Source organism: Sturnira hondurensis, unplaced genomic scaffold (genome assembly GCF_014824575.4).
Source record: "Sturnira hondurensis isolate 20B ecotype Veracruz unplaced genomic scaffold, ASM1482457v3 Scaffold0024152, whole genome shotgun sequence".
NCBI lineage: Eukaryota > Metazoa > Chordata > Mammalia > Chiroptera > Phyllostomidae > Sturnira > Sturnira hondurensis.
The window spans coordinates 2,983,655-3,004,659 of NW_028096783.1; the positions used below are offsets into that span (position 1 = coordinate 2,983,655).

Sequence of the window (21,005 nt, forward strand, 5' to 3'; positions counted from 1 at the left end):
GGAATCACTTTGCCTATTCCTCCCACAGACCCTCCCTACATCTCAAAAGCCAAGAACACTGGTGTCTCGGTTGGTCAGAAGGGCATCTTGAGCTGTGAAGCTTCTGCTGTGCCTACGGCTGAATTCCAGTGGTTCAAAGAAGATACCAGGTACCTCGAAAATGGAAATGGGGGATGCCTGAAGCAGAGCTGATGGATCATTTCCCACAAGGAGGGAGAATGATAAAGTAAAGGAGAAAGATGTGGGAAAACCAAAATGCATTACAGCCTTCTTTATAACAGTAGGCTTTTATAACGAGAAATGGGAACAAAAAACAAATGGAAGAAGCTAGGAAATGGGAAAAGTGTATTTACCTTTTTTCAGAATCAGAGATTAGTCGTACTCATGGCACAAGCTAGTGAATGTAGCCTTTGGAACGTGAGCATCCTTTCCTTTTGCCTCCTGATGGAAGGTGTAGTTTTTATGGTTTGAATTATAGGAACAGGGTTGGCCAGAGGGAGGTGTTTCTGTGAAGATTAAGCTACATTGAAGTTCTCCCAGCGCCTCCTGTCCACTGTTTCACTGTGTATGCAAACCAGACCAGCACTGCCTTCTCTGTTGCAGGCTAGCGACTGGCCTGGACGGCGTGAGGATTGAAAATAAAGGGCGCATATCCACTCTGACTTTCTTCAATGTTTCAGAAAAGGATTATGGGAACTACACTTGTGTGGCCACAAACAAGCTTGGGAACACCAATGCCAGCATCACACTGTATGGTGAGTGCAGGAAGCCTGGATGCAGTGGGCTCAGCCATGTGAGGGGCTTGAGGGACTCAAGAGGGAGGAAGGCATGATCTGCTTGGCCTGTGTTCATCCATGCTGCTCAGCCCACCACACTTAGGCACAAAATGCTTCTCCCTGTCATTCTCCTAGCATGTGATACCATGGTGTTTACAAGGTAATTTATCTCCCCTGGTCCACTGAAAGGCAAGGTTTGCACCTTGCAAAAGGAGTAAACCAAAATCTGAACCAAGTTGAAGGTTGTTTGCCGTAAAGAAAATAGAACCATGGACAGTTCAATTGTAGTAGTATGCAGAGATATGGTAGGTAAAATAGACATAATTTTCAGAAAATTTCTACAGCAAGAGTCTATGATTCTGGAAGGTTATATTTGTAGTTTTAAACCAAGTCAACTGATGCCATCATGATTCTCATGTTGATGCCATGTCACGCACTCATTCATTGGAATGACTGGAGCAGTCCTCTAAGTCCCCACCAAGAGGGCTGTTCTGTCCCCAGCTAGAGCGTCAAAGGCTTCTCTGGAGGTCTTTCTCTCCTGTGTGGGTGGAGACAACAGAGCCATGGTGGCCTCCCTTGGAAGCCCTTATCCTTCTCTCACTAAAACTTCCCATCCTGCTGTGTCCATCTCCTTGTGCAACATTGTACCATGGACTGGGGTTGGCTTGTTGTGAGATTTCTTGTGTGTATGTATTTGTTTACTTGCTGAGATTCGGTTCGAGGGAAGCATCTGGTGAGTAGAATGAAAAGGTATTCATTTTCCCACGTGCACATCAGAGCCTGAACAAGCTTTTGGCATTGACATGAACTAAACTATGTCCACCAACCATCTGAAATGTGTGATCTATGTCTTTTGTTTTCTCTCTGCATTGTGTGTGCATTGTGCTGTGTGTGTCTTAGAAATAAGCCCCTCATCAGCAGTGGCAGGTGGGTACAGCATGTTCCTTGCTTCCTCTGCCTGCCTGAATGCCTATGCTTTTGACTTTGAGCCTACTTCAAAGATAGGCCCGCCTGCTCCACCTCCCTGATTGATTTCTCCTTAGTAGATAGACGTCAGGGATTCGGTTTGTACCATTTAAGTAGCAAGCATATAGAATATGATGGCTTTTACATGCACACATGTGAAATACCATTATATGCTTCAGCGGAATGATTTTTCCCCAAACAATACACTTCTACTTGGTGGCCTTTAAAAGGATGAACACTTTGCTATTTCTGTACATAGCAGTACCAAGAGGAGCCCAGCCCAGGGTCAGGTATTGTCTCCATGGGGAAGCCACCATGTTTTATACTTTCAGCCCAAGGAAAAGAGTGCTGAAGAGTTAATTCTAGAGTCTTCATTTTAATGTATAAGCACTTGGAGTCATTAATAGTAATAATAATATGTACTGATTTCTAGACAGCATGTTAGTGCTGTGTAAGACAGGCTATTAACCCCATTTTATAGATGAGTCAAAAGGGGGACCAAAGAGGTTAAGTAGCACTGATGTACACACAGCTAATGAGTAGACACTGGCTGAGCCTCAGAACTGGGCCCTTCATCAGATACCACAGTGTTCGCCCAGAGGATAACTAGGCTGAGACATATGCACACACTCACACATGGAGATGAAGCAGCAGGCGGTGCTCAGCTATGCTTCCAGAGGTAGAAGTCTTGCAGCCCTACTTTTCTATGATCACTCTTAGTCGTGTAAAAAGTGGTAACTCTTTAATTTCCCAAACCTGGAAGCAGCTATGTACATGTCACTTCTAGCACAATCACAGTCTATAGTTCTGCCCACACCTCAATGTCTATGACTGTCCATTCCTGGGTCTTGATAAAACCAAAAGGAAAGCATGGGTTTGGCATGCTGCTCAGCCACTTACCCTGCTATCACCCCATCAGTTGGTGGGGTCATCGGTGGCAGGAAATGTGGCAACTGAAGAAACCTAGGACTGATGACTAGATGATCCAGGTTTATTCCTTCTTTATCATTAACTAAGAAAACAGGTGTGTCAGAGCAGATGACAATAGCAGGTATGTGTGCTAAGGCTGCCACAAAAAATACCATAGGCCAGTGCCTTAAACAACAGAAATTTATTTTCTCGGAGTTTGGAGACCAGCAGTCCAAGGTCAAGTCAGGAAGATCTATTACCTTTTTGATGAGGACTCTCTTCCTGGCCTGTAGATGGCCACTTTGTTCTCTTGTGCCTTTCCTCTGCATCTGTGGGGAGAGAGAGATAGAAAGTTATGGATGGAGCTGGAAATAGAGAGAGAGGAAGAGAGGGAGAAAGGGGGAGAAGGGTGGCAGAGGGAGAATGGGAGAGAAAAGGAAAAGGAGAAAGGGGAAGAGGGAGGGAGAGAGAGATTACTTTGTGGTGTCTTATTAGGACACTGATTCTATTGAATCAGAGCTCTACCCTTATCACATTATTCAACTTTAATAATTTTATTTTAGTCTTCATCTCTAAACACACAGTGGGGAGTTAGGTCTTCAACATATAAATTAGGGGGACACAATTCAGTCCACAGGAAAGACGTAGCTTTATTTCCCAATTTGGCTGGCCACATGCCAACTAGTTAACTTTGCTGAGCCCTACTTTCCCCATGTATGCTATTGGGATATTAATACCTGCCTTAAAAGGCTAGTGACAGTACTAAATAAGGTTATATATAAATACATTTATATATATTTCCATAAGCACTCTGCTTAGATGTGTGGCTTTGACAACTCTCAAAGACTACAGACCTCAGTTTACTCAGCTGAAGCTGGGATACAGCTTCCTGGCCTGCTGACTGTCATTGTGAATTGTCAGTAATAAGATGTTCATCCCAGAGGTATGACAAACAGAAGACATAAATACAAGGTACTATAATTAACACAGGTAAAGCTTTCCGTGAGATGGCCCATCTTACCACTGCTTCCCTCGTGGCTGCCAGAATTATCACTCCGCTGGACTTGTCCTTGCCTTTCTTCCAGAGTCTCCCATCTGTTTTCACTGCAGCACCATCAATCCACATAACTCACCCTGCTTCGATTCAACCATTTAGTGTCCATGCACTGTTCAGTGTCCCTTCCTAAGAAAGCCTCCCCTGATCTCTAAGAATAGGTCAGTCCCCCCACTATACACCCTCTTGCATAACACTTCTAAATGCTGCACTCCACACCATGCAAACTCTAGCATTTATTCAACAAACATTCATCAGGACCAGCGCTGAGTGGGCTGTTCTGAGGAGGAGGGTGCAGGAGTGACACAACAGATGATGCCTTTTCTCTGTAGACTTCACTTTCTAGTTGCAATGCTATTTTTGTTTCATTTGTTTAGTGTGTTTTTTTATCAAAGACCTTTTTCTCCTTCAGCTTATGTGTATCACAAACATAGGGACTTTGTCTGGTTTGATCCTTAAAACATAACACAGTAGCCAGTCAGGAAATTTTCAGTGAATGAATGAATGAATGAATGAATATATGTGGAGATCAGGGGTTGTGTTGGTGATACCAGGGACAGAATTTCAGCTGTCAGGAATAAAATGTGACAGAATAGAACAGGGCCTATGAGTCTCAGAGCCTCTTTGAAGCTAGATTCTGCTGCTCACTCTGAGTGGCTTTGGGAAAGTCAATCTCGGTGTGCACTGGGTTTTTCACCTATCATTCAAGTGAAAACATTTGAATAAGATGTTCTCCACCATCTACAAAGACTAATCCCTGATACTACACTTGAGTGGCAATAGCTTCAGCACTAGATTAAAGTGATATTATCCACTTGGCAAACCCTTTCCAATATCTGTGAATGCTCTCTCTAGTCTCACTAACCGTTACTGCCTGTGGGGCCAGTGGACGAAGTGTTCTACTTGTTTTCTGATGTAATGACTCTAGGGAGGAAGTACTATATTTATCCAAATTTTACAGAGGAGGAATTTGAGAGGTTAGGCAGATTATTGAGCTCACACTGGCTTATAAGCACTTGAGACAGAATTTAGCCCATGCATTCTGGTTCCAGTGTCTCAGTTGTTTCCACTATTCCTTTACAATTCACAATACTGGGTAGTCCATCATAGATCTTGGTGTATGGCATTCTAGATGGAACCCCATATTAACAATAAGCCTTCTTGGACCCTTTTCTCATACTAACATCTCCCCTCCTCTGCCTAAACATAAACCTATTGTTTTTAAGGGAAATTTTTACATATGCAACCCATAAACACATACCTCCTAAACACATAACACACACACACCACATTCGCAAGCATGCATGCGTGGTTGCCCTCAAAGACTGTACGTTTCTTGTTTGGAGGCCCTTTTGATTCTGCACTGAGCATCCATAGCAACCCACACTCATAACAGACCTCTTACACAAACACATCTTTCATATACATTCCTACCTACATGCAAAGAACAAAGAAAAACAGAACAGAAGCAATTTCAAACACACAGAAGACAAAGACAATAGAAGCAATGGGTTGGTGAGTGGATTGAAACCGGGAGTGATTAGGTAAACTGCAAGAGGCAACATAGGTAGGTGGGAGATGCTCAAAGATGAAATGGTGTTTGGCATTGACATGAAAGGTTTGTTTCTTGAACACCAGCTACCATGCCTTCAAAAGCCAGAAGACCAGACAGTTCATACAGGCAATGTGCCAACTTAAAGTGGCATTTTAGGCTCTGCCCTGGTAATTGCAAGATCTGAAAAGGCAGAAGAATATAGACAAGAAACCAGTACTAGGAACAAGGGAAACTGGGTTCTAGTCCCCACTGTGCTACAACCAACCTATGACTCCCCCTTTCCATGGTTGCCCACAAATGCAGATGGAAGAGGACTTGACTTGGGGTGATGAACACACAATGCAGTATATAGATGATGTGGAATGGTACACCTGAAACCTGTGTAATTTTATTGGCCAATGTCACACCAATATATTCAATTAAAAATCAAGAACAAAAAAATATATATAAGAACAGAACAAGATAGATGCTCAGCTTACTTTCAGCTTTCTAATGCTCTGTTCTGAATTGAAAAAACAGCGGGAATAAAGGGTAAGCAACATATTTCCAAATTTATCATCCCTAACCTTAGGAATGGTGACAAGTTCCCTGTATCAGAGAGGCTGGGTCTAAGTATATAGATGCTTTATGGAGTGAATGCAGCTGTTTGAAGGCCCACTGGGAGCCCTAACCCCTGGAAGTGTGTCAGCCTGCAGGCAGCAGGGCAGTGCCCAGGCTCAGGTTGCTGGCCACCACTCTGCTCTGCCCCACTCCCAAGTCATTCACTTCCCCTCAGCTGGCCAATTCATGTTGCCTCCAATGGGTCTTGAGCAAGAGACCCCACCCCACTGTCCTTAGAGTGCAGAGAGGGAAGATTCTGAACCTAATGCCATTGGGCACTGTGGTGAGCTTAGTCAGCCATATAAATGCTCGGATTAATAGAAGTAACAGGGAGAGGGGCAGGGGATGCAAACACTGCCAGAAAGGAGGGGGCATGCTGCAGAAAGAAAAATGGATTTCTTCCATTTTATCTGTGAAATCACAGTAATATAAATTAGTGATGTTGAGAGTTAAGTATCAGGAATAGGGATAGCTCACAGCAATCTTGTCATTGCAAATGAAAATGGCAAAATGATCCAGTTAAGGCAACATCTGGGCTCTGAATCCTTTCCTCGGGCAAAGCTTCAGCCACTCAGAGCAGAAAAACTACAGCTTACCTCAACAATCCCTGGAAACTGTGAGGACAAAATCTATATTTTCCTTTGCTAATGGCCATTCCTCCAGAATAAATGTACATGTGTGGCTGACCCCCCCACCCCAGTGAACCCCATTGGTACTTGTGGCAAAGGTACCTTTATACCTCCCACCTTCACCCTGACACACTCCTGCCTCCATCCCAACATGACCTCCAAACAAGCACACCTGTCCCTATGTGGCCTCAGGTGGTACCCGAGGAGTCTGAGGACCCCCTTGAGCATGCTGTCCATGAACTACCTTCTACTGCCTCTTCCCTTTGCCCCCAAACCTTCAAGAAGGAAGCTCCTTGTAAGCAGTCTCCATTTCCTGTCAGCACCTTTTGCACCTCAGCCCACCACACTCTACTCCCTCCTAATCCCCAACCCCATCTCAGCTTCAGACCTCCCATTGGCCCCCAACATCCCACTTCTGGCTTCTGTGATATGGTCAGGGGTTGGCTTACTTCTTCCCAGTATCTTAGTCTGATTCTAGCCACTTCACTCCCTGCCTCATAGGTCCACTCACACACAGTATTACAGTGAGAGAAGAAGGGGGCCTCCATGTCTTCCAGCACCTTACAGGGTAACATCTTAACCTGCATTACACTCCTCCCAGGTGCTTTATTTTTTTTATTTTAAGATTTTATTTTATTTTTTATTTTTTAGATTTTATTTATTTATCTTTAGAGGGGAAGGAAAGGAGAGGAGGAGAGAAATATCAATGTATGGTTGCCTCTTGTGAGCCCCCTGCTGGGAACTGGCCTGCAACCCAGGCAATGTGCCCTGAATGGGAATCGAACCTTGATCGTGTGGTTCGCAGGTCTGTGCTCAATCCACTGAGCTACACCAGCCAGGGCCCTCTCACGTGCTTTAAAATGCAGATTCATGGGCCTTGTCCAGGTCTAGTATATCAAAATCTCCAGGGAAGGTGTGAGAATGTGCTTTTTAAGCAAGCTCTCCAAGGAGATCTTGGACACACAGAAGATGGATAGCCTCTGTGCGACAGTTGGATAGCTCCAAAATCTGCATCTTCAGTGTTCTCCATAAGTCTGAGCACACACCACCCTCCTCACCTGCACAAACATTCCATGGCAACTCAACCTCAAGCTTCCTCTTCTAGGCCTCATGCATCCTTGAATGTACACTTATTCTTTCCATCTGTACACTCTTACCAGAATCTCAACAGATATTTTGACTTCCTTGTCACCCTGTACACCTATTAGCCAATGAGTTCTAGCAAGCAGGGCACTGTCCTTCCCCTGGACTTCCCATTCTCCATTCTATTCTCACTTATTCAGTGGCACGTTCCTGCCCTGAACAATTATAATTTCTCTTACTTGTCCCCTTGCCTTCGGTCATCCCTCTCCAATCTGCCACTGCAGGGACAAGTAAACTTTTCAAAACTCAGAATGAAGCTATTCACACCGTGTTGAAAACTACCTTCCAGAAAGCATGGCCTAGAGGGCTATTCTTGCCCTGGGATCCACCTACCCTTACAGCTTATGGTTCCCCTGCTGCCTCTGTGCTCCCATCGGGCTAGACCACCCTGTGCTTCACAACACGAGATCCATGACACACTTAAGAATTTATCATGCTGCTGGGCCTCTTCTCATCCACCTAGCCATTCAGATTGAGGTACAAAGAGAAACAAACAAGTATATAGACAATGACAATAGAATAATAGAATATAACAAGTGCTGTGCCGGAGGCATGAAAAAGTTACTAACTATTAAATGTCAACCAGACATACTTTTAGACAGCTGAGAACCAGCCCTTTCAGGTAGGTACTCTTATCACTGGCACATCACAGAAAAGTCTGGAGCTCAGAGCATTTTAAGTGGTGTGACTGAATTCCCACTGATTGGAATTCTACCACAAAAGGAAGTGGCCACACCAGGCCTGCCTGGTCTCAAGCCCTTGTCTCTTTCTAACCCACATATGTATTATTTTTCCAGTGTGTTGTGTGGTCACAGATGGGAAGCTTTTGCCCTCTTTGCTACCTAATAAACTCAGACTTATCTTTTAAGGTTCTACTTAGTGTTGCCCTGTTTATAACACATTTCTGAACCCCACTGAAGAATCATTCACTCACCTATGGGTTTCTCCTGTTTATTTACCCTTAGGCTGATATTTTGTTTGTATTTTTGTCTCTGCACATAAAGGATGTAGCACTGTATTATGTAATGGTTATAACCCAGTAAACATTTGCCGACTTAATACATACGTCTTCCAGTCAATGGGGCATCAGTTATATACTGCCCCCGTACAGTACGAAACTCTTCATTAACCAGAAAAAAAAACAAATACTCCAAGGATTTGTAGTCTTCTCCCCCAGGGCAGCCAAATCATTGTTTCTGTGACACTGTCTCTTGCATTCCAGCCTCCTAGCTCTAATTTAAAATTTAGGGTTGTTTTCCCCCCTGTGGGTCTTTCTTGTGAGCGAGACCATATCACACATTCCAATTCGCTGTTTAAAAAGATGTTCATCAAATGATTTCTTCTTGCAGAGACATCAAAAGCTGTGTATATTTGTCCACTTCCTGCTGATAATGTATGTGATTTTTATTTTCCAAATCCACAATTTAAATCCAGGTGGGAGGGGATGAGTCAGAGAGAAATACCATTGCTTTTGGCTGATGACAGCAGTGTAATCATTTGTATTTTCCCAAACCTGCAAAATGTCAACTTATTGCAAGAAATATGCCGACATTTCACATTTCATTTCTGATGAGGTTCCTCGTTGTTCCCTCACACCCCACCCCCTCCTCCATCTGAATCATTGACATCTGGCTATTAGCCTAAGCATTTAAAATTTAACACTGAGCATTCAGGGTGTGCTGATGTCAGCACACACACAAGAGCTTATGGTTTAGCACAGACTGAAGTCTTGTCTCTTTCAGGTTTGTGATGAGCTGACAGATTTGAATTAACTTTTGACACTAACTTAAACTTGTGTCTTTGTGGGTAGCACAAAACAGGGAGTGTTAAAGAGAACAAAACAAAGATGGCTGCCTTTGTGTGTGGCTTTATCCCCTGGTCTCTTTCGCTCTGCAAAGCCCCGCTCATCTTCCTTGTGAAACAACACAGTGCTGTGTTCTGCACTGTAATTACAGACAATGGAGGAAAAGTTCCCTTTGAAGGGGAATGAGGCGCCTTCATCAGCAGTACTGCTGAAAATAGGTTTATGTTTCATCAACAAGTGTAACGCATACATCCTCTAATTAGATTTCCTTGCTCCTCTTTTAATCACCAAGAACATCATTATCCTTTTGGTTTCTCATTAGGGAGGTCACATAATTCATATTCATACTTGTAAAACGAATCCAAATTTCAAAACCAAACTGTATCTTCTTAGTCTTCAGATACTTCATTGATCTCACTGTGCTACCACCAAGTTCAACTTGCCTGTGGGATTTTTTTTTTATTTTCTGTTTTATGTGATCACCCTACCACCTGCTATTTTAGTAGAATTACAGCTATACAGTCTACCATGGCTACAGAACCATGTGATATTTTCACTGCAATCATGGAAAGGAAAAATGGTGACATATTTCAATACCTACATCACTTAAGTGTGATGTACACTAAAATTTGAAGCTTCAGAATCTTGCAAGGCAGGATCTCATCAGGAAGCTTATGTAATTTCCTGGGAGCTTTGTGCTGAGTTGGAGTACTTTGATTTTCGACACCTGCTCCTCTGGAGGGTGATCAGCCACCCCTTGAATACAGCAGCAGACTCTTAGTTCCAAGATTGTCAGACCTGCAGGTTCATTCTATGTTAAGCAAACTTGCTTTTTAAAAATCAAATGTTCAGTATATGTAATTTTACAAAATAAGTAGCCTCTTCAAAGTGGACTGTATTTTATTTAGTTATTTGTTGGACTATATCGTGATATATCTGTCTTGCCCCTGCTGAGTTTCTCTCGTGGCCATCCTGCCCCCTGGCCCAGGGTGCACACACCAACTTCTGAAATGGGTCTTGTGATCATTTCTAAGGTTCTCTGTCTCTCCTTCCTGTATGCTGAGGACTAACTTATTTTTGTCTGCATATCTCTCCCCAGGGTGTTTTCTTGGTGTTGTCATTCACAGTTTGTTTTGTGGCTTTGCAACATCATTTAAGCTTTTATTTTCCAAGTCAATCATCTTCAGGCATGTAGGGAACTTCATATTTAGCATTGAAACGGGTGAACGTGGAGGGACTAGAGTATGGGAAAAGGGCATAATTACATGTTCTCACTTTCAGTTGATTCCCTCAAAGTATTTAATTAAACCTGATACCTGTAATAGCCATTCTGACTGAATTGAATCATTGTAAACCATAAATAAAGATTCCTTACATGTGGCATTTGCCCACAGTTGGGCTTCCAAACACATGTCCTCCAGAGAAGTGGCCTTTCTTGGGAAGCTCTTATGTCTGGTTGGCTGCCACCCCGGGTCTTTCCAGGAGATGCCAGGTTGCTTGTTGTTGCCTGTAGCCAAGTTTGTTCAGCTGGTGTTTGACATTATCTTTGAGAACCTAGTATTCCACAGGGTTTCTTTTTTAAAACTGTTGATACTACTACAGATGTCCCCCATTCCCTCCCCACCTTTGCCCACCTTAACCCAACCCCTGCCCTCCTCCCCTGACCTTCACCACTCTATTGTCTGTGTCCATGGGCTATGCATGTATGTTTTTTTTGGCTAATCTCTTCACCTGTCTTTACCCATCCCCCTCACACCCTGTTTCCAAGATCTGTTGGCCTGTCCCATGTATCCACGTGTCTAGTTCTATTCTTTCATCAGTTTATTTTATTCATTAGATTTTACATATTAGTGAGATCATATGATATTTGTTTTTCTTGGACTGTCTTCTGTCTTATTTCACTTAGCATAATAATCTTCAGGTCCATTCATACTGTTGCAAAGGGTAGAAATTTCTTCTTTTTTATAGCTACACAGTATTCCATTGTGTAAATGTATCACAACTTTTATGAGTGATAAAAGCTGGGATAGACTCAGCAATTTATGGACACTTGAGCTGTTTCTGGATCCTAGGCATTGCAAAGGACACTGCTATGTACATAGGGGTGCAGATACTCACACAGGACCTCTTTATTTAAAGCATGATCCCCGTGAAAGATGTTAGTTTAGGAATCAGAAATTATTATTCTTCTAGATCTAATTCCCTTAATGTTTATTCATCCTTTATTTATACTCAGTAGCCTTATACATCATCTGAACTAATTCTCAGAGTAACTCTGCAAGGGTAGAAAAAACTATCCTCTCCCAATTTTATATATTAAAAAAAATATTGGCTCTTTCAGGGTAGTCTATTGTCTTGTCCAAAGTCATCTGGGCAGTGACTAGTAGAGTCAGAATTGAAACTCAGTTCTCTCTAATCCTTGACTCAATCTTTTAAATAGTATCCACTAGGAAGGATATTCCTGAGATAAAAGAGACGTTAGATTATTTGTTCCAAATGTTTTCTTCTCAGAGTCTGTGAGGGTTTAAATATATATTGTTTATTTAGTTTGTTTGTTTATTGACTTAGACTAGAATAGAGAATATTCAAGGTCCTACTGGAATACAAGCTTTGTGAAGGCAGAGATGGTGTTTACCTTTCTCTCTGAAAACAGAGCTTGGCTCATGGCAGGCTCCCAACAAATACCTGTTGAGGGAACAGCGGTGACTTTCCATTTCCCTTACAGACTAATCCTCTGCCCTTGGCCCTCGCCACAGAGCTTGGCTTTGGACCTCTCCCACTGACTCTGCTTGGTGTCCCACACCCGCCTAGGGCCATCCTGAATAGTGACCTCTCTCACCACCAACCTCCACATTTCACCTATCCACCTCCTCACTGTCTCACCTACCAAAACTTCACCTCAGGTATAATGTATTTGGAAAACATCAAAATAAGCCAATATGAGCCTCAAATAAGAAGTGGAAGGGGGGAGGTGGGAATCCACCAGAGCATCAGGTGTCAGGTCACATGATTATTTTGTACCAGGCACTATACAAATCATTCAAATCCTTTTTCTGTCCTTTAAATTCCATATTTTACCCACATTGTCAACAACAAAACTGAGAGTACTTTAAGATCATGTAGCTGGAAAGCCAGTCAGAATCTTACCCCAAATTGGTCTGACTCCAAAGTTGCCAGGATTCGTTGCCCTTTGCATTGGTCAGTGACTTTCCCCCAAAGGATGTTTAGGGCCACAAGAAAAGGAAGGCAGCAAGGCCAGGGGACCAAGGAGAGATGGGTGCACAGAAAACCTTTCCCAGAGACCCTGGAAGGTGTTTGTTCAACCTATGCATCCATGGACCCTGCTCCTTACTCTCCAGTCTCACCTTTTTTTTGAACCCTCGTCCTTCCTCCAGTTATATTTTGGGGTTAGTGTTCTGTGGTAGAGCACATAATTGAAAATTTGCCTCACACATTCAAATCAAGATTCTGGGTTTTGTGGTAAGAACTACCTTTCTCCCTATTCCCATTTTAAAAATAAATAAAGTAACACGAATGAAAATGCCATTTGAATTCCTCACCCAGTTTATTGAAATTAAAACTAGTATTTTGGGTACCAACTGCCTAGAGAAGTTCATGCAGCTAGTATCTGAGTGAATTATGTTATAGGAAAACAAGACGCAACATGACACCTGAGGATGTGTGTTGATTTCGGGCGAAGAGTTCCTTCATTGTCACATCCTCCCTAAAACAGACTCTGTGAGCCAACATTTGCAAACGCCTCCCGCCAGCCTAAAAACCAGAAGTGAGCCTGTGTGGTCATGGGGCCACACTGAATAGTGAGGTGGCAGCAGTCCACCACTTCTCTGTCAGAGTACAGGGAAACATTCACCTGATCTGGTGAGCAGCCTGAACACAGGGAAGCCCTCTGGGTCAGCTGCAAGCCAGGTGTTTTCTTCCACTTCCAGTGGCATCTGGGCTACTGCAAAGATGCAATCAAAGAATCAGGTCATTGCAGATGGCTTTGGTCTCACACTCATCCAACCTAAAGAGTGGAAACACAGATGTAAGCCACTCTCTTCTTGCTCTTAACAGAGCCCACGATCTCTGACTACACTGGCATTTTGCTCAGCTGCCAAACCTCAAATGTGTCCAGGAGCTGTACGAGGAAAGCAATGCTAGTTTTAATCTCCATCATGCTGGATTAGATTAACTTCTTGGCCAGAATAACTCAGTCATATCTCATTGACCAAAGGCACTTTGGCTATAAATTGCCATATTATATCATACTATAAAGCAGGATTCATTATACCTTGAGGCTATGTAGAAAATGAGGCCACAGAAAAGAAAACCTTGTGGTCTAGGAATGTTTGGTGGCCTGTTGCTATCTCAAGACATTGGGATATGCAGAGGTGCAAAAAGCCAGAGTGGCGATGCTTTTGTATCAACTGGAAAAGACCATCTGGCTCCTCATCAGCTGTCTCTTCTCACACCACTTGCAGGGTTTCCACTTACACTCAGCCTGCAAATAGAAGAAGAGCCTAGGAGGTTATCCACCCAACCTCCTTTCATTCTGTAGATGGGAGAACCAAGACCAGAGAGAGGATGTCACTCAGCTAGGGAGCAGCAGAGTCACACAGAGAAATTAGATCTCCAGATTCCAAGTCCATTGCTCCTTTTACCACAGGATGCTCTGATCCTTGGAAAACATGAATGGGTGATAATTCCACAGAGAGGGGAATTGGAGTTGTAATAATCAAGAGCACAGACTCTGTAGACAGAGGGACTCAATTCTAATGCTTCTCTAGGTGTATAAGTTGCATAACCATAGTCAAAAAGTACTTAACCGTTCTATTCTCCAGTTTTCCCATTAACATAATGGGAATGTCAATGGTACGTACCTCAGTCAGTGTTGTAAAGATTAAATGAGCTAGTCTGTGTTCAGCATTTAGAATCATACTTGTCACAAGTATGAAGTGCACAGTATGAATATGTGTTATTATGATCCTAAGCAAACTGAGGAGTCCTGTATCCACTAAGTCACCTTCATGGTTTCCCCTCTTTGGAACTTTCAGCTGAAGCTGACCTATGGTTGTAAACACCCTGCCCAATCAGCACTAGCGATGTGTGGCAACTGCCACATCTTTGTGACTGCTTACTTAGCATAATGTCCTCAAGGTTCATCCATGTTGTAGTATGTGACAGAATTGCCTGCTTTTTCAATATTTCACAGTGTATATGTAACACATTTTTAAGAATGTATATATCTGCCAATGGGCATCTGGTTTGCTTTCTCCCTACCTCTTGACTATTGTGAATAATGCCATTGTGAACATATGTATGCAATTGTCTCTCTGACATCCTGCTCTAAATTCTTTGAGATATATTCCCCAAAGTGGGGTTACTGAGTTATCTGATTATTTTATTTTTAATTTTTGAGAACTTATCATAGTGGCTGCACCATTTTACCTTCTTGCTGACGTATACAAGGGTTCACATTTCTTCATATCCTCAACACTTATGATTTTATTTCATTTTTAATAGTAGCCATCCTAATAGCTACAAGGTTGTTACTCATTGAGGTTTTGTGTGGTTGTTTTCTTTTTAATTACAGCTGGCATTCAATATTGTATTATATTAATTTCATGTGTACAGCATAGTGATTAGACATTTAAAGAAACATATGGGTTTTACAAATCTACATTGCTCATTTTCTTATAAACTTATTTAAAAATATGAATTATCCATCATTTTCAGAAGACAATATAGAAAATTACCTTGAAATTTAACTTGGGCATTTTCCAACTTAGTAGGTCTTATAGGCCAGTGTGGTTCCTTAGGATATATGTTTGAATTGATGGAAGCCCCAGAGTCAGGCTACTTTCCATAAATATTTATGGAGCCTCCACAGAGATTGTAGCACTGAGCTAGAGCCTTTATCCTGCCCTTGTCTATAAATACTCTGTAAAAAAGTGCAGAGAAACATGAGCCAGACTCTCAAGCTATCATGTAAAAATGAATTATTTGTCAATAAGAGAATTATGTACACTGTAAACCAGAGGATCCTTCCATGCTAAAGTTATCCATGCTAAAATCCCTGAAGTTGGAATAGTTGAATGCTTACTGCTGAAGCAAGAGAACTAGTAAACTCTAGAGTTTACTAAGCAAAGGTTAGCATCAGTCCCTTCCTGGGCAGGACACAGATCCACACCATTAGGCCGATAAGCCAAATGATTGGGTCCTGCCTGAGAAGACCTTGCACCATCTTGCTTTTTAAAAGCAGCCACACTCATTTCCAATAAGGCAATTTACTTCTAAAAAGGCGGTGTAGTCTTGGCTTGAAAAGGTAGAAGAGGCATGCTTGTCTTCCAGAAGCTCCTTCTGTTTGTCATAAGCCCTATAGGGTTATGTTTTGATGGCTTCTAATCCCTTGGCTTGTACTTGCTCTTGTTTTGCCTGGACTCCTCCCTGCCTGCTAGCTACTAGTCTTACTTAAGGCCCTAAATTCTCATGGCTGCAAAGTAAAGTTAATGGAGGAGCCCAGAGATAGACTTAGACACAGACACATCTGCCAGGGGCTGTTTGAACAGTCTAGGGCAATCCCGCTTCACATAGGTTGTCCTCTCAAGGACAGCAGATGAAAGGAGAGGGCTACCAGCACTTGTGATTCTATGGTCTTATTCAGCGGAGTGTGAATGACTCACTAGGGCTGTGTAAAGGGCCAGAAGAAGAGAAGAGGAAAGAAAGAGGTATAGGGAGAACTCCTTCAGGCCGAATCAGTAGGGGGCAGTTTGGACTTAAAAGTCTGAGTCTTTTTTGTTCCTTTTGAAGGGGCACCACTGACTGATGAGATAAACCCAAGAATCACCTTTAAAACTCTTGAGTTTTCTTCCTCAGCCACTTCAGGAGGAACCTCCACAATACCTAAGTCACACAGGATGAGAAGTCCGCCACATCCACACCTAACACTACTGCTGCTCACAAAATGTTACTTCCCCAACCCTGCCTGCTTCTCTCCACTCTGGATCCTCTCCTGCCCCCAATGACTATCCTTTCCACTCTCATCCGTCCAGGATGCTAGCTCCACAGACAGACACAATTAGAGGCACTGCTTATGAAATGGCCGTGTGGTCCTGCCATACCATTTAGCCCTGTCTGCAGACCATTGGCCTGACTATCATTTCCCTCCTCCACCCTCGTGTTTTAACTTCTATTATTCAGAGCAGGCTCCAGTGGTCAAGGCATCCCATTGATTTGCCTCCCCATTTGAGGCAAATACTTGAGTTTCTAAATACTTACTCCCCATGGCACTTCCCAGTTGTCCAGACTTAGAAGGGTCAGTGATGGGAGTGAAAGGTGGGGAAATGCTCACAGAGAAGCATGTCTGTGTATTTGCTCATTGATACTTTTAGGTGCATGCTAATGGCTCTGTCTCTCTTTCCCCTACACAGGGCCTGGAGCAGTCATTGATGGTGTAAACTCGGCCTCTAGAGCGCTGGCTTGTCTCTGGCTATCAGGGACCCTCTTTGCCCACTTCTTCATCAAGTTTTGATAAGAAACCATAGGTTCTCTGAGCAACGTCTGCTTCTCCATATCACAGACTTTAATCTACACTGCGGAGGGCAAACCAATTTGGGCTTCTTTTTGTTTCTTTGTTTCTGATATTCTTCTCAATTTTTTTTAATTTTGGGGTTTTGTTTGTTTGATTTTTTCACATTTAAATGAGTGGGGTTGGGGGAGGGGTGGGCAGGGTTCTACCATGTGTAGGATAATCATTCATTGGTGTGTCCAAAAGTGGAATATGTTCCTGCTAGCTTGGCCCTTCCCTCCCCTCTGCTTCCCTCCTCCTCCTCATCATCACTGACCTCTCCTCTCCCATACACCAAAACATGAGCTCCATTTGGGCAAAAAAATGTGCCTCATGATAAACACCCTGAAGACACAACTTGACTTGTAATGTAGTGCACAGCAAGAGTTATATCCAAGTGTCCTATTATCTGTGTCTTTTAAGCTTTGGACAATTTTCCTGATTATAATGTACATATATCCCTCTATCCATGTTTATTATTATCTAATTACATTAGGGTTCACATCCTTTCTTTCTGGGAAGTTATCTCAATGTGTGTGTATGTTTCACACACACACATGCATATATAGTCTTGCCCTATTTGCATTTATCACCAGCTACAGGGATTATTACAGGTTTGGGGATATTTATTCAACCCAACGTTAAAAATTTAGAAGTCAAATGACCAGGTTTGGGGGGAGGCATTTTGAGGATAGCATTTCTCGTTTTCAAAAAATGCTGTGTAACTTACAAAAAAATGATTTATAGATGGCTGAATATTTAGGTTTTATCAAGCTATCTATCAAAGAAATCATATAGTTATCCATCTACTCAGTTGTCTGATTCATCTCTCCATTCAATTATCTACCCACACATCTTCCTCTCTAGCAATCTATTTACTCTATTTATCAATCTATCAGTGTAATTATCTAACACTTCTTTCTATTTCTTTCCCCACTACTCACTATCAATTCATCACCATATTAATATCTAGTCATATTGTGTCTATTCAATTGTACTCATTTCTCCTCTACCTTCAACAGACATTGGCATCTTCAAAATTACCTATCAACTTCCCATGTGAAAGCCAATGATCTCACAGGCTAACAACATAGAAAGCAATATGTCACGGACTCTTTGGAATGTGGTGGCCCATCCACCCAAAGCAGATGCTGATAGCAGATGGACCAAAGTGGGATTCCAATGACCAGTCACTCACTATTCCCAGAAGAGACTGTGTTTCCGAAACCATCTTCTCAGGAAGCAGGTTGACCCTGGAGAAGCCTTGATAGGTACTGTATTTCCCTTTTTCACTCTTGAAGGACTAAGGCTTCCCTCGGCCTTTCAAGAAAGTGTATGTCAGGAACCTATGGGATTTACCTGCATGGCTGGCTTTTCTTTATAGCAAAAACATAAAGGAAGAAACACACTTCTGTCTGTGGAGTGCAAAGAGGTCAGTCCACCTGTCTGAGTGCAATGACTTCAGCTATTGTCTCCTCTCTGCTCCAGTTTTGGCTTCATCTGTTTGAAAACTACCCGGTAAAAAAGCTGATGAAGCCAATTATGTGGTGGGTGTGTTGACAACTCTGATATTTGTTTCAGGAAGCTCTTCTGAGCTGAGGAGGGCACTTGAGCAACTGACTTAATTTCCAAGCACTTGATTAACACAACACTGCAAAAAGGAGGGGAAAAGTATAAGTGACACACATTTTCTCTGATGCAGCTTTTCTCCACTGGCCTGGGGAAAGAATGTCTTCATTTCTCCATATTCAAAGCAGACCCAGCATATGATGTTTCTGTATTATCTCCTGGGGCAACAAGGATTCAGCCAGCAGGGTACCTACCAGTGAACCAGTGGAAGGTCATTGGAAACCACACAATGCTGTGCTGCTCCTTACCTGTGCTGCAGGGACTTACCTACCGAGAGGATGAGGAAGAAGCATCCACAAAGACTGTCTCACAGACCTGCTCTCCCTCAGTGGGAAAGCTCTTTCAGGAAAATAATACATAATTAATAGGTATATGGAGATTATATATAGTCTCTCTATATACACACACATATATACACATGTGTGTGTATATATATATATTTGTGTATATATATATATATACACACACACTACCTTGGCAAACTAAAAGCTGTACTTTCATGGGAGGTAGAGCTGGTGCAAGTGAAATTAATATTACATTTACCAGCTGTAAACAGACATCTGCATTTCCTATTGAGCCTCCAGGAGCCAGAATCTGGGAACATAAATGATGGGCCAAAAGCACGGTATCAATTCCAAGTTCCAGGGCCAATTATGAGCAGGCATCAAGTCATAATTAAAAGTCGGACACCAGTGTTTCGTATCTGTCACCACATTCAGCACCTGGAATCGGGTTGGTGTCAGACAATGTATGAGAGTTAAATGTGTCATTGGAGTGTTCTACTGAGAGCAAATGTGCCACTTTGGAGTAAAATAAATGTGGAGGCACTGGGCGGTGCTGGTGATTCTGGAGAATAGGGATCTTGAAACGGACAAGCTGTAAATGCCCTTCACTGTAAGAGTCACTCCAGATGAAGGGGCCCACCCCCTGAGGCAGGAAGATCAGCAGCGCCTTTGGAACACAACAAGGCTGGTCTCAGGGCCACTGTGAAACTCACATGCCCTCTCTTACTGAGTATTGAAGCACCTCTGGATGTTGCCGCTTCCAGCCACATTCTGTGGGGCAGGGGGGCAGGGGGGGGACCTACAGCTAATCCTCATCTGTCTGTGAAAAAGAAAACCAAATAAATAAGACCCAAGGAAAGTGGGCACAGGGAAAGAAAATTGCTCTTCCTCACAGCAGATGTACCCCAGCCTCTGTGTTGTTCGGGTTACTTTGGTGGGGATGACTCTATATGACAGTAGCTCTTCCCCAGCATTTTGAAGAGTACAGAACAGTAAATGCTCACTAAGGACGATATCCACACTTCCACCTGCTCTTTCAACTTTACATATGGGGTTATGGATGAGGCCTGCTGGAGAAATTTTTTTCAAGGTGTTATAATGGGGGTGGAGCTAAGGGTAAAGGAGCAAAAAATAAACAAGTTCCTCAGCAACGGAGAGCTCTTTACGGGTTTCCCATGGGAAGAAAACCAATAGTGCTTATCAGGAGAGAGGAATTCAGCAATGCAGCTACCCTGAAACCTTCCCCTTCCCAAAGTAAAGTTAATATGGACTTCCACCAAAGTAACGCCAATGAAAGAAAAGTGCTAGTGCTCAGACGGTGGCCAAGCCCGTTTTTCAGAAGTTTAATGTCAAGTGCCTGATATACTCATCTGCAAGTCTAAGCAAGTGTGTGCAGTTTTCTCATTCTTGTTTCAACTGGAGGAGATGAGACGTACAAGAGAATGGGGTGAAAACACGCATGTATTTTATGCAGAGAACATCGTGCAAGGTTTTTCTGCTGCAACTGTGTATAAATGAATAGAAGGAAAGCTAAGACTTTGTATCAAAAAGAGGCCTGGGCCTCTTGCCTCTGAAACCAGTGCCTCATACTAGATAACATGTGGGTGGAAAGCGTGCTGCGGGACTCCGGAAACTCCACAACCAAGGATGAGTTTAAGGATCTGTTGCTGCGGTGATCCAGTTACCTTATGCTCCACACAGAGGAATTAACAAGTTCCACCTATGTCAGAACTCTTATGTGGAAAGTGTAGAGAACCTCAAGGTGGGCAGTGGATCCCAAAGAGAGCTTATCACTGTCACTGCATCAGGAGTGGCTGTACACTGAATAACCTGGGGTTTTTTTTTGGTTTTTTTTTTTTTGCCGGGGCTTCCAGAACCTCCTGAGATCATCTTCTCCTCTGTAGTTGTGTAAGAATGCCATCAGCCCTATCAGTAGAAGGATGGGAGAAATGGCTCAAGGTGAAAAGAGTTAGGGGGTGGGGTTATCTCTCCCAATTTCACTCTGTATCTTCAGCAGAGAAAAACTGGCTTTGCACTACCTACACACAGCCCTCCATATCTCCCCACCACCACCCCCTTGTTTAAAAAT

At 42.9% G+C, this 21,005-nt stretch overlaps 1 protein-coding gene across 2 annotated transcripts in view; it reads left to right on the forward strand.

Annotated features, from left to right (window-relative positions):
- The window catches only part of OPCML (opioid binding protein/cell adhesion molecule like), a 1,111,876-nt gene extending 1,092,846 nt beyond the window's left edge, over window positions 1–19,030 (forward strand). For both annotated transcript variants that reach the window (XM_037038227.1, XM_037038226.1), the window contains 3 exons: window positions 29–149; window positions 604–755; window positions 16,867–19,030. In XM_037038227.1, coding sequence (XP_036894122.1) covers window positions 29–149; window positions 604–755; window positions 16,867–16,967 — 374 coding nt within the window. In that variant the 3' untranslated portion in view covers window positions 16,968–19,030. The remainder of the gene's footprint in view (window positions 1–28; window positions 150–603; window positions 756–16,866) is intronic.
- Window positions 19,031–21,005: the final 1,975 nt, after the last annotated feature.